The sequence below is a fragment of the Neodiprion virginianus genome, chromosome 4 (assembly GCF_021901495.1).
Source record: "Neodiprion virginianus isolate iyNeoVirg1 chromosome 4, iyNeoVirg1.1, whole genome shotgun sequence".
Lineage (NCBI taxonomy): Eukaryota > Metazoa > Arthropoda > Insecta > Hymenoptera > Diprionidae > Neodiprion > Neodiprion virginianus.
The window spans coordinates 12,080,706-12,092,361 of NC_060880.1; the positions used below are offsets into that span (position 1 = coordinate 12,080,706).

At 24.9% G+C, this 11,656-nt stretch overlaps 2 protein-coding genes across 2 annotated transcripts; both read right to left on the reverse strand.

The window, feature by feature from the left end:
- Nucleotides 1-2,149: 2,149 nt before the first annotated feature.
- Nucleotides 2,150-4,240, reverse strand: LOC124302290 (uncharacterized). Its single transcript, XM_046758281.1, has 2 exons — nt 3,907-4,240; nt 2,150-3,648 (listed from the first exon to the last, which is right to left on the reverse strand). Exons 1-2 carry the CDS (start codon nt 4,238-4,240, stop codon nt 2,150-2,152), a joined length of 1,833 nt encoding a protein of 610 aa, XP_046614237.1.
- A 221-nt stretch (nt 4,241-4,461) lies between these two features.
- LOC124302005 (uncharacterized) lies at nt 4,462-5,780 on the reverse strand. Its single transcript, XM_046757732.1, has 2 exons — nt 5,094-5,780; nt 4,462-5,010 (listed from the first exon to the last, which is right to left on the reverse strand). The coding sequence occupies exons 1-2, from the start codon at nt 5,470-5,472 to the stop codon at nt 4,799-4,801; spliced, it is 591 nt and encodes a 196-aa protein (XP_046613688.1). The 5' UTR covers nt 5,473-5,780; the 3' UTR covers nt 4,462-4,798.
- Nucleotides 5,781-11,656: the final 5,876 nt, after the last annotated feature.

Here is an 11,656-nt window from a genome sequence, read left to right on the forward strand (position 1 = left end):
TACTTTATACTCTGAAAATCGTTTGCTAGATACCTCTAAAGAATTCTCACCAAATATGAGCTCTTAATTTTGATAACAAGGTCCTCCGCTTTACAATTATGCATTTTTTCCTGAGTATTAGAAACAAAAATTTATATCTCTTTGACAACTGTTCGTTAAAAAATATCTCTTCTCATATTCTTGTAGGAAATCGAACGCTCTACAAAAAAGGTCTCCTACAATTTTTTCGTAAACCTTACCGTTTAAAAGATATCAAAGCTTAAAATTTGGTTATTTTAGGAGAAATTTTTGTTTTGCTTATGAATTTTTTAACTCGCTTACAAAAAATTTTGATAAATTGCACAACTCATAGTTCTGTAGGAAATTAACTGCTCTACAAAAATGGTGTCTTATGATTTGTCGATTAAGTTAAGCGTTTAAAAGATATTCATCGTCAAACTTCCATATAAACGCCATAGAGATAATTAACAATATAATCGAGATTAGTGAATTATTAAACATAGAATGTATAAAAATATCCCGGAATAAACAACATAATTAGAAATAATTTAACTCCCATAAGGAGCGGTACTTGAAATTCTGAAATTTGAATCATTTTAAATGATTTTTAGACCCTTTAATTCATTTTGTTTAATCAGGGATTTTAAAATTGATAAATTTTAAATGAATTTTCAAACAAAAACCTTTTACAGTAGTTACTTTCATGACAGAAACTAAAATTTTCATGAAACTTATAAATTAAATTGAAATTTTTCGAATTATTCATCAAAAACTGTTAAAATTAGTATGCATTGAAGTTTGACGATGAATATCTTTTAAACGCTTAACTTAATCGACAAATCATAAGACACCATTTTTGTAGAGCAGTTAATTTCCTACAAAACTATGAGTTGTGCAATTCATCAAAATTTTTTGTAAGCGAGTTGAAAAATTCATAAGCAAAACAGAAATTTCTCTTAAAATAATCAAACTTTAAGCTTTGATATCTTTTAAACGGTAAGGTTTACGAAAAAATTGATGGAGACCTTTTTTGTAGAGCGTTCGATTTCCTACAAGAGTATGAGGAGAGATATTTTTTAACGAACAGTTGTCAAAGAGATATGAATTTTTGTTCCTAATACTCAGGAAAAAATGCAAAATTGTAAAGCGGAGGACCTTGTTATCAAAATTAAGAGCTCATATTTAGTGAGAATTCTTTAGAGGTATCTAGCAACCGATTTTCAGAGTATAAAGTAAAAAAAAAATACTCATTTTTTTTGGCCCACCCTAATATATACATATATATATATATATATTATAATTCTGAATTTACTCCTAAAAAAAAAAGAAATTTAAAAAAAAAAAATTTTTTTTCGATAATTAAATTCATTGAAAATAAATATGATTATTGAAAAGATCCTGTATGTTTTTCAATTATTTACTCACATATTTATTGAAATAAAAATATGATCTATTAGGAAATACAATTTATTTCAATCGACTATTTCCTTTTTTTATTAAATTATTTGACTTGATTATCTCCATTCATATTCAATTATATTAATGTATAATACATATATAAATAAATGTATCTATATTTAATTATATTAAGGAGGTTTGGGAGTTAAGTCGAAATAATGAGATCAATTTAAAATTTTCAAGATCGATAAAAATACATGTAATACGTGTTGTGTTAAAATTTCAGTGATCTAGGGTGCATAGTTTATTTATAAAACGAGATTAAAAACAGGTCGTTTAACATTGTTATGCCATACCAGGCCTCACACCAACTCTTGTTTTAATAAATTTCATTATGAAAAAATAATGAGAAAGGTTTAAAAAACTCAAGGTGTGAAAAAAATAAATTGCAAAAATTATTGAAAAAATAAAATTAAGTTGAGGGTGCTTGGTTATAAAAATAATTAAGTTTAAAAAATCGAAATTTCAAAAAAATAATCAGCCATAGCAAATGTGGTTATGTTGACGGCAACGTCGCAAATGGTGGGTCACGCGGGAAATTCAAAATTTCAATGTAATAGGTTAAAGGAAATCGGTCACATAGATCAAGGAAAGTTTCATAAAATTTTTATTATTTATTATAAAACATAACATAATTAAATAATGAATAATTTAATGCTAATATCCTCAATATTGCAAAATCTTAAACATTTTATAAACCTTTGGTTCTTAAATGATTTAACAAATTTTCAATAATTGTTTTAGTTTTAGTAACACGAACTTTGTCATTTTCATCTTTTCCTAATAATTTTTTTATTCCTGCATCCCCATCATCACGAAAAGTGTTGATTAAATCTTCATAGGTAATATCAGCATCAGCAATTTTTTTTTTCATGCCAGTAGATATGCAAGTTCCTAATTTGTCGAGTGTTTTTAACAGTGTAGCTGATTTTTCGGCATTACGAATACTCGCAATTGTATCACTCCAAGTTATACTGCGATCCATTAATTGCTTTGTTGTGATTTGAAGATTCTCAATAATTTGCACCAGCATTAAAACATCGTATACAGCATTATGCGCACCATCCGCAGAAATTTGTAGCCATGAAGCCAGACCTGTTAGAGTACACTCTCCTTTTCCTTTACAATTTGTTACTGATTTAATAAGAGGCAGTGTATCTGCAAAACCTACAACCACAGACCCAAAGTCATCCGTCATAGTCATTTTTTTAACAGAATTAATAAGAATAGGAGCATCAAATTTGCAGTTGTGAGCAACTAAAACCACCGGATGCTTCAGTTTCGTCAGAAAGTTACGAAAAGCATCCAAAGCTAATCTCAGTGGAATTGATGGTACTCTAGTACCATTGAGCATCAATTCACCTCTAACATTTGTTAAACCATTTGCCTCAGATGCTTGTGCAGCAATTTTTTGAGTAGGGTTGACATAAACTGAAAATTTGGATTTATTGTATTGAGCCGCAATTTGAAGAATATCAGATTGTTTTGAAAAGCTTGATGTTTCCAAATCAAAAAATACTGCAATAGGTTCTGAAACTTGTGTTCCATTATCATCAGCTTCATTGATCTCTTCATTTATACCCTCTGTAATGAGAATAGAGTCGTGGGCAACATTTGTTGAAAGTAATCCCATATTAGATTCATACTGGATACCTTCCATATCTTCTTTCTTCTTGCGCAGATTAGTACGCTGTTCTTTTAAAAACAAACGCCTTTTTTTAAACTCTGGACGTTTTGTTCTTAAATATCGTCTTTTTGCTTCTTTTTCTTTCCTGTCCACGTATTTAGTTGTGTGAAAGCCAGGAGATAAAAGTATTTGCGTTGCAGCTTCTTGAAGGTATCTTTCTCCGAGATTTTTCTCACCAATAGCGCAGGCAAACCGAAAATCTCCAGAAGCCGTCTGAGAGTAGCATCGAGACTTAGGGTAATGGCTTGTCATAGTAGCATTCAGACTTTCGTTTGCTTGGCTAGATGCACCAGCAGCAAACCGATCCGCGTTATCTGCTAATTTCCCGAATATATGTTTTAAATCTTTATATAAATCAGGGCTCTGGAAACCTCCTTTAATAACTTTATGGTCATAAGTTAAAGGATTCTTCACATATCTACACCAATGGCCACAATTATCATGGTTGTTAAAGGCATGGTCAGGAATATTTCTTAAAGCATCAGCTACTTCTTTGGTATTTCCTGCATTTTGAGAAATTGCATATGTGAAACACCGATGCAGATATGATATTGCGTCACTTTTCAATTCTTTGTGAGCTTTGGCATATTTATAAAGTGTGTTTGAAACACCGCGACTAGTGTGATTTTTGTCCGAGAACTTAATCACTTGTGATTAGCTTGCAGCACGGACAGCAGCAATTGTTGAGCTGTCGTCATCTCCAATTAAAATTCCAACTTCAATATTATGCTCTTTAAAAATTTTACTACTGGAAGTCATACTTGCAGCAGCAAAAGGTTCCATAGCTTTTGCACTTCCAACGAAGTTTAGCCTACAATCGTGGTCTGATTTGGGATGACCTAGGGCACACATTCTACAACCACGATTTGTTGTTAAATAATCTATGGCTTTACCAGTTTCTCTACCCAAGAATGCTGCATATCCATTCATACTATCGTATGTTCTTCCACTTCTTTTTGTACTGTAACCCATATCATACGACGCAGCAACACGTACAGTACCATTGTAAGTTTCTTTGGAATTTGAGAAATGACTTGACTCAGAATGATCACTTCTTATATTTTGATTAATCATCTCAGGCTCAATTATCGCCATCGTTGTCTCAAAATTTGTGGATGTATCAGCTGGTCTTATCGCAGTCTCTGAGAATCCTGTATTCCACTCTGGTAATATAAAATTAGACGGTGCACTTTCTGGTCTACAATAACAGTAGAAAGAAAAGAAAAGTTACGGGATGGAAACGGGAAAAAGTTGAATTAGATAAATATTAATAGATAAAAAATTTGTTGGAGGTAATTGATTCTTTTATTCAGTCGTTGTAAAAATTTAGAATACAAAAAAATTATGTTAAAAGTGTAAAATTATTATAAAAATATTTTAATGATCGATTTAATTAAATTAATTTCATTAACACCAAGTAAAAAAGAATGTTTTACTTCCTGTTCATTAATTTTGAGTATAATATTTACAAATTATGACGGTTTTGAATTCATAACTTCGATTTAAATCCTTATTTACAATTTTAAAATCTAACAATTCTCACTGTACAATTTTGCAACATGACAATACTTTAAAATCCTCGATCATCTAAGTATTGACTGTACAATCGAGTACCAATTTTTTACAACATAAAAACATCTAAACTGACAATGCTTACAATGACTGTTGAATCTTATCTGAATTTTCAATCGTCATTTTACGTTCAACTTCAGCCCATTTATGACAACTTTCTTTAGCCACTTCTTCAACAGCTGTTCCCATTTCATTTTCATGTGTCTTGAAAGTTTTGGAATCAATTGAAGGTATATTAGCAGAGGCGAACATTTTATTGAGATGAGTTGCTCCAATCCCAAAGTGAAGTGCGCCTGAAAAAATATTATACATAAATACTCTTTATATATTAAATACTCTTTAATTTTATTCATTCAATTATATAAAATTTACAAACCTATTGCAATCTTGGAATTTATATCGAAACATTGCCTTTTAGTCGTTGCATCTGGATGTTGCTTGTCAGTAGTAACTTTGTTTAAAATATTGCAAGCTGTACACAATACATGCCAAGTCGAACCCAAGCCACGTCGTTCTTCTCTTTTAAGATTTTCTTCCAAATCCAGCAATGCCTTGCAATGTACGCATTTAAGTTGTTTTAGGAAATGACAAACTTCTATTATTCTCCTTCCTGGTACAATGTCAGACAACTGAGAGGTTAGATCGCATGTTTTCTTTCTTTTCTGTCCGTTCTTGCGTTGAGAAATACGTAGGTTGTAAATTTTTTCGTTCACTTGCTTTCCTTTCCAATAATAACGCTTTTCTCCGTCACTCATTTTTTATTTATTCTTCAAAAATTTTATTTGTGTAAATATCACTGTCTGAATAGCATTACATGTTACCATACACACAGACACATCACCAACACGAATAGAACAGTCGACGCATGCGCAACCGCGGTAAAATTTGCTGCGACGCCAAACTTTTTAAAAAATATTTAAAATTAAAAAACTTATTATTTCATTTAAATTAAAAATAAATTATCAATTATTTTATAATAATATAGTCAGTTAATTCATAAAATATTATTTTGGTAAGCTAAATGTAATTAAATCACGAGTTAAAGCTTGCTACGTTTTGTGAAAATACAGTCTCGAGCAAAATTAATCCTTCTCTAATCACGTAATGTGGTATAGCTATGTATATGTATTGAGAGATAGAATGAAGTAAACGGACTGTACGTCCCAAACCTCCTTAATGTATGAAATTCAGATATATATACATATATATATTATGATTTTTAATTTACTTTTAGAAATAGAGAAATTTGAAAGAAAAAAAATTTTTTTACAGTTATTGAATTCATTAAAAATGAATATAATTGATGAAAAAATCCTACGTATTTTTTAATTATTTGCTCACATATTAATTAAAATATAAATATTATTCGTTACGAAAAATAATTTATTGAAATCAATTATTTTCTTATTTTCTTAAATTATTTAACATAATCACCTCCATTTATATTCAATTATATTAATGTATAATATACATATACATACATATATACATATATATATGTATAAATGTATATTATAATTTTGAATTGACTCCTAAAAAAAAAAGAAATTTTTAAAAAAAAAATTTCGATAATTCAATTCATTGAAGATTAATATAATTATTGAAAAGATCCTGCATGTTTTTCAATTATTTACTCACATATTAATTGGAATAAAAATATGATCTATTAGGAAATACAATTTATTTCAATCGACTATTTCCTTATTTTATTAAATTATTTGACTTGATTATCTCCATTCATATTCAATTATATTGATGTATAATATATATATAAATAAATGTATTTATATTCAATTATATTATTGTATAATACATATATAAATGAATGTAATTTTATTTAATTACATTATTGTATAAAATTCAACTGTATGCATATATATATATATATTATGATTTTTAATTTACTTTCGAAAAAAGGGAAATTTGGGAAAAAAAAAATTTTTTTACTGTAATTAAATTCATTGAAAATAAATATAATTGTCCGAAGAATTCTATGTATTTTTTAATTATTTGCTCACATATTAATTAGAATATATATATTATCCGTTAAGAAGAATAATTTATTTAAATCAATTATTTCCTTATTCTATTGAATTATTTAACCCAATTACCTACATTTATATTCAATTATATTAATGTATGATATGTATATACAGGGTGTCCCTAAATTGCCTCCCACGGACTAGCCAGCATGATACCTCGTTAAAATCCAACCGAGAATTTCTTTTTCTGAAGCTCGTCCGACGCATAGTTTTTGAATTATAAGCGATAGCGCTAGGCCAATCAGAGTGCACCATTTCATCTAGATTTGCCGCCACGGAAATTGCTGTTTTGTTCGACTCGGTAAATTATTATTATTCGTTTACGAATTAAATATCGGCACCTCCCCTCTCTCGCTGCTGTACCCCTTATGCTTGAGGATGCGCTTCTGTTTACTTACACAAGTGTGCGCCCATGAATGTGCGGCCGGCAGCGTGTCCGCGGCAACAATACCGAGGTCAGCGCCCGAGAAGGGGTACAACAGGGAGAGAGGGGAGGTGCCGATATTCAATTCGTAAACGAATAATAATAATTCACCCAGCCGAACAAAACAGCAATTTCCCCGGCGGCAAATCTAGATGAAATGGTGCACTCTGATTGGCCTAGCGCTATCACTTATAATTCAAAAACTATGCGTCGGACGAGCTTCCGGAAAAGAAATTCTCGGTTGGATTTTAACGAGGTATCATGCTGGCTAGTCCGTGGGAGGCAATTTAGGGACACCCTGTATATATACATATATACATATATAATAATATACTTATATATATATTTTATAATTTTGAATTTACTTTCAAAAAAAAAGAAATTTTTCAAAGAAAAATTTTTTTTACGGTAATTAAATTCATTAAAAATAAATATGGTTACTGAAAAGATCCTGTATATTTTTTAATTATTTGCTCACAAATTCATTGAAATGAAAATATTTTACATTAAAAAAAATTATTTATTTAATCAATTATTTCCTTTTCTTATCAAATTATTTGACATAATTACCTCCATCTATATTCAATTATATTAATGGTTGATATTCAAAAACATACATATATATATACTATTATTTTTCATTCATTTTTAAAAAAAGAGAAATTTTAGAAAAAAAAAATTTTTCTACCATCATTAAATTCATTAAAAATAAATATGATTATTCAAAAAATCCTACGTATTTTTTGATTATTTGCTCACATATTAACTAAGATATAAATATTATCCGTTGGGAAAAATAATTTATTCAAATCAATTATTTCCTTATTTTGTTCAAATATTTAACTTAATTACCTCCATTTATATTCAATTGTATCAATGTACGATATACATATATATACATTTATACATATATAGTGTTGAACATATATATATATAGATTATAATTTTGAATTTACTTCTAAAGAAGAAAGAAATTTTTGAAAGAAAAAATTTTTCTACGATAATTAAATTCATCAAAAATAAATATAATTATTGAAAAGACCCCGTATGTTTTTCAATTATTTACTTACATATTATTTGAAACATAAATATTATTGATTAGGAAAAAACAATTTATTTTAATCAACTACTTCCTTTTTTTATTAAATTATTTGATTTGATTATCTCCATTTATATTCAATTATATTAATGTATAATATATATATGAATAAATGTGTCTATATTTAATTATATTAATGTATAAAATTCAGATATATACAGATATATACATCATGATTTTTAATTTACTTTTAGAAAAACAGAAATTTGTAAGAAAAAAAATTTTTTTACAGTGATTAAATTCATTGAAAAAAAATATAACTGTTCAAAAAATCCTATGTGTTTTTCAATTATTTGCTCGCGTATTAATTGAAATATCAATATCATTTGCTAAGAAAAATAATTCATCTAAATCAATTATTTCCTTATTCTATTGAATTATTTAACTTAATTACCTCCATTTATATTCAATTATATCAATGTATAATATATATATGAATGAATGTATTCATATTTATTCATATTATTGTATAATATTCAAATATATACATATATATATATTATGATTTTTAATTTACTTTAAAAAAAATAGAAATTTGACATAAAAAATTTTTTTTTAAAATCATTCAATTCATTGAAATTAAATATAATTATTAAAAAAATCCTACGTATTTTTCAATTATTTGCTCACATATTAATTAAAATATAAATATTATCCGTTACTAAAAATAATTTATTTAATTCAATATGCTTATTTTATTGAATTATTTAACTTAATTACCTACATTCATATTTAATTATATTAATGGATAATATACATATATATACATATATACATATATAATAATATACATATATATATATATCTCATAATTTTGAATTTACTTTCAAAAAAGGAGAAATTTTTGAAAAAAAAATTTTTTTTACAATTATTAAATTCATTAAAAATGAACATAATTATCCAAAAAATCCCACGTATTTTTTTATTATTTGCTCACACATTAATTAGGATATAAATATTATCCGTCAGGAAAAATTATTTATTTGAATCAATCATTTGCTTATTTTATTGAATTACTTAACTTAATCACCTCCATTTATATTCAATTATATTGATGTATAATATACATATATATACATATATACATATAAAATAATATACATATGTATATATATATATTAAAAATTTGAATTCACTTTTGAAAAAAGAGAAATTTTTGGAAAAAAAATTTTTTTCACAATAATTAAATTCATTAAAAATGAATATAGTTATTGAAAAGATCCTGTATATTTTTTAATTATTTGCTCACATATTGATTGGAATAAAAATTTTATTCATTACGAAAAATAATTTATTCAATCAATTATTTCCTTTTTTTATCAAATTATTTGACATAATTACCCCAATTTATATTTAATTATATTAATGTATAATGTATATACAAATGAATGTATTCAAATTTAATTATATTGATGTATAAAAAACGATTATATATATATATATATATATATATATATATATATATATATATATATATATATATATATATATATATTATGATTACTAATTTACTTGTAGGAAAAGAGAAATTTAAAAAAAAAATTTTTTTACGATGATTAACTTCATTCAAAATAAATATAATTATCCAAAAAATCCTACGTATTTTTTAATCATTCGCTCACATAATCATTAAAACATAAATATCATCAGTTAAGAAAAATAATTCATTTAAATCAATTATTTCCTTATTCTATCAAATTATTTAACCTAATTACCTCCATTTATATTCAATTATATCAATGTATAATATATATATAAATAAATGTATTCATATTTAATTATAATAATGTATAATATTCGAATATATACATATATATATATATTATGATTTTCAATTTACTTTTGAAATAAGAGAAATTTGAAAAAAAAAAAAATTTTTACTATAATTAAATTCATTGAAAATAAATATAAATATTCAAGTAATCCTATGTATTTCTCAATTATTTGCTCACATATTAATTAAAATATGAATATTATCCGTTAAGAAAAATAATTCATTTAAATCAATTATTTGTTTATTTTATTGAATTATTTAACTTAATGACCTACATTCATATTCAATTATATTAATGTATAATATACATATATATACATATATGCATATATAATAATAAACATATATATATATTTCATAATTTTAAATTTACTTTTAAAAAAAAAGAAATTTTTGAAAAAAAAATTTTTTCACAATAATTAAATTCATTAAAAATAAATATAATTGTCTAAAAAATTCTATGTATTTTTTAATTATTTGCTCACATATTAATTAGAATCTAAATATCATCCGTTAAGAAAAATAATTTATTCAAATCGATTATTTCCTTATTCTATTGAATTATTTAACTCAATTACCGACATTTATATTCAATTATATTAATGTATGATATGTATATATATATATACATATATACATGTATAATAATATACTTATATATATATTTTATAATTTTGAATTTACTTTCAAAAAAAAAGAAATTTTTAAAAGAAAAATTTTTTTTACGGTAATTAAATTCATTAAAAATAAATATGGTTATTGAAAAGATCCTGTATATTTTTTAATTATTTGCTCACAAATTCATTGAAATGAAAATATTATACATTAAAAAAAATTATTTATTTAATCAATTATTTCCTTTTCTTATCAAATTATTTGACATAATTACCTCCATCTATATTCAATTATATTAATGGTTGATATTCAAAAACATACATATATATATATTATGATTTTTCATTCATTTTTAGAAAAAGAGAAATTTGAGAAAAAAAAAAATTTTTTACCATCATTAAATTCATTAAAAATAAATATGATTATTCAAAAAATCCTACGTATTTTTTGATTATTTGCTCACATATTAACTAAGATATAAATATTATCCGTTGGGAAAAATAATTTATTCAAATCAATTATTTCCTTATTTTGTTCAAATATTTAACTTAATTACCTCAATTTATATTCAATTGTATCAATGTACGATATACATATATATACATTTATACATGTTATATATGTATACATATATGTATATATATGTATATTATACATTAATATAATTGAATATAAATGGAGGTGATCAAGTTAAATGATTTAATAGAATAAGGAAATAATTGATATAAATGAATTATTTTTCCTAACGGATAATATTTATATCTTAATTAATATGTGAGCAGATCATTAAAAAATACGTAGGATTTTTTGAATAATTATATTTATTTCAATGATTTTAATGATGGTAAAAAAATTTTTTTTTTTCAAATTTCTCTTTTTTTAAAAGTGAATTTAAAATTATGAAATATATATATGTGTATATATGTATATATGTATATATATGTATATTATACATTGATATAATTGAATATGAATGGAGGTAATT

Bases quoted from the DNA above. Each gene is read 5' to 3' on its own strand.
- LOC124302290 (XM_046758281.1), bottom strand. From the start codon at position 4,240: ATGGCGATAATTGAGCCTGAGATGATTAATCAAAATATAAGAAGTGAT. The intron at 3,649-3,906 runs GTATGACTTCCA...CTCAAAATGCAG, and splicing joins GGAACCTTTTGCTGCTGCAA to GAAATACCAAAGAAGTAGCT.
- LOC124302005 (XM_046757732.1), bottom strand. From the start codon at position 5,472: ATGAGTGACGGAGAAAAGCGTTATTATTGGAAAGGAAAGCAAGTGAAC. The intron at 5,011-5,093 runs GTTTGTAAATTT...ATATTTTTTCAG, and splicing joins AAATTCCAAGATTGCAATAG to GCGCACTTCACTTTGGGATT.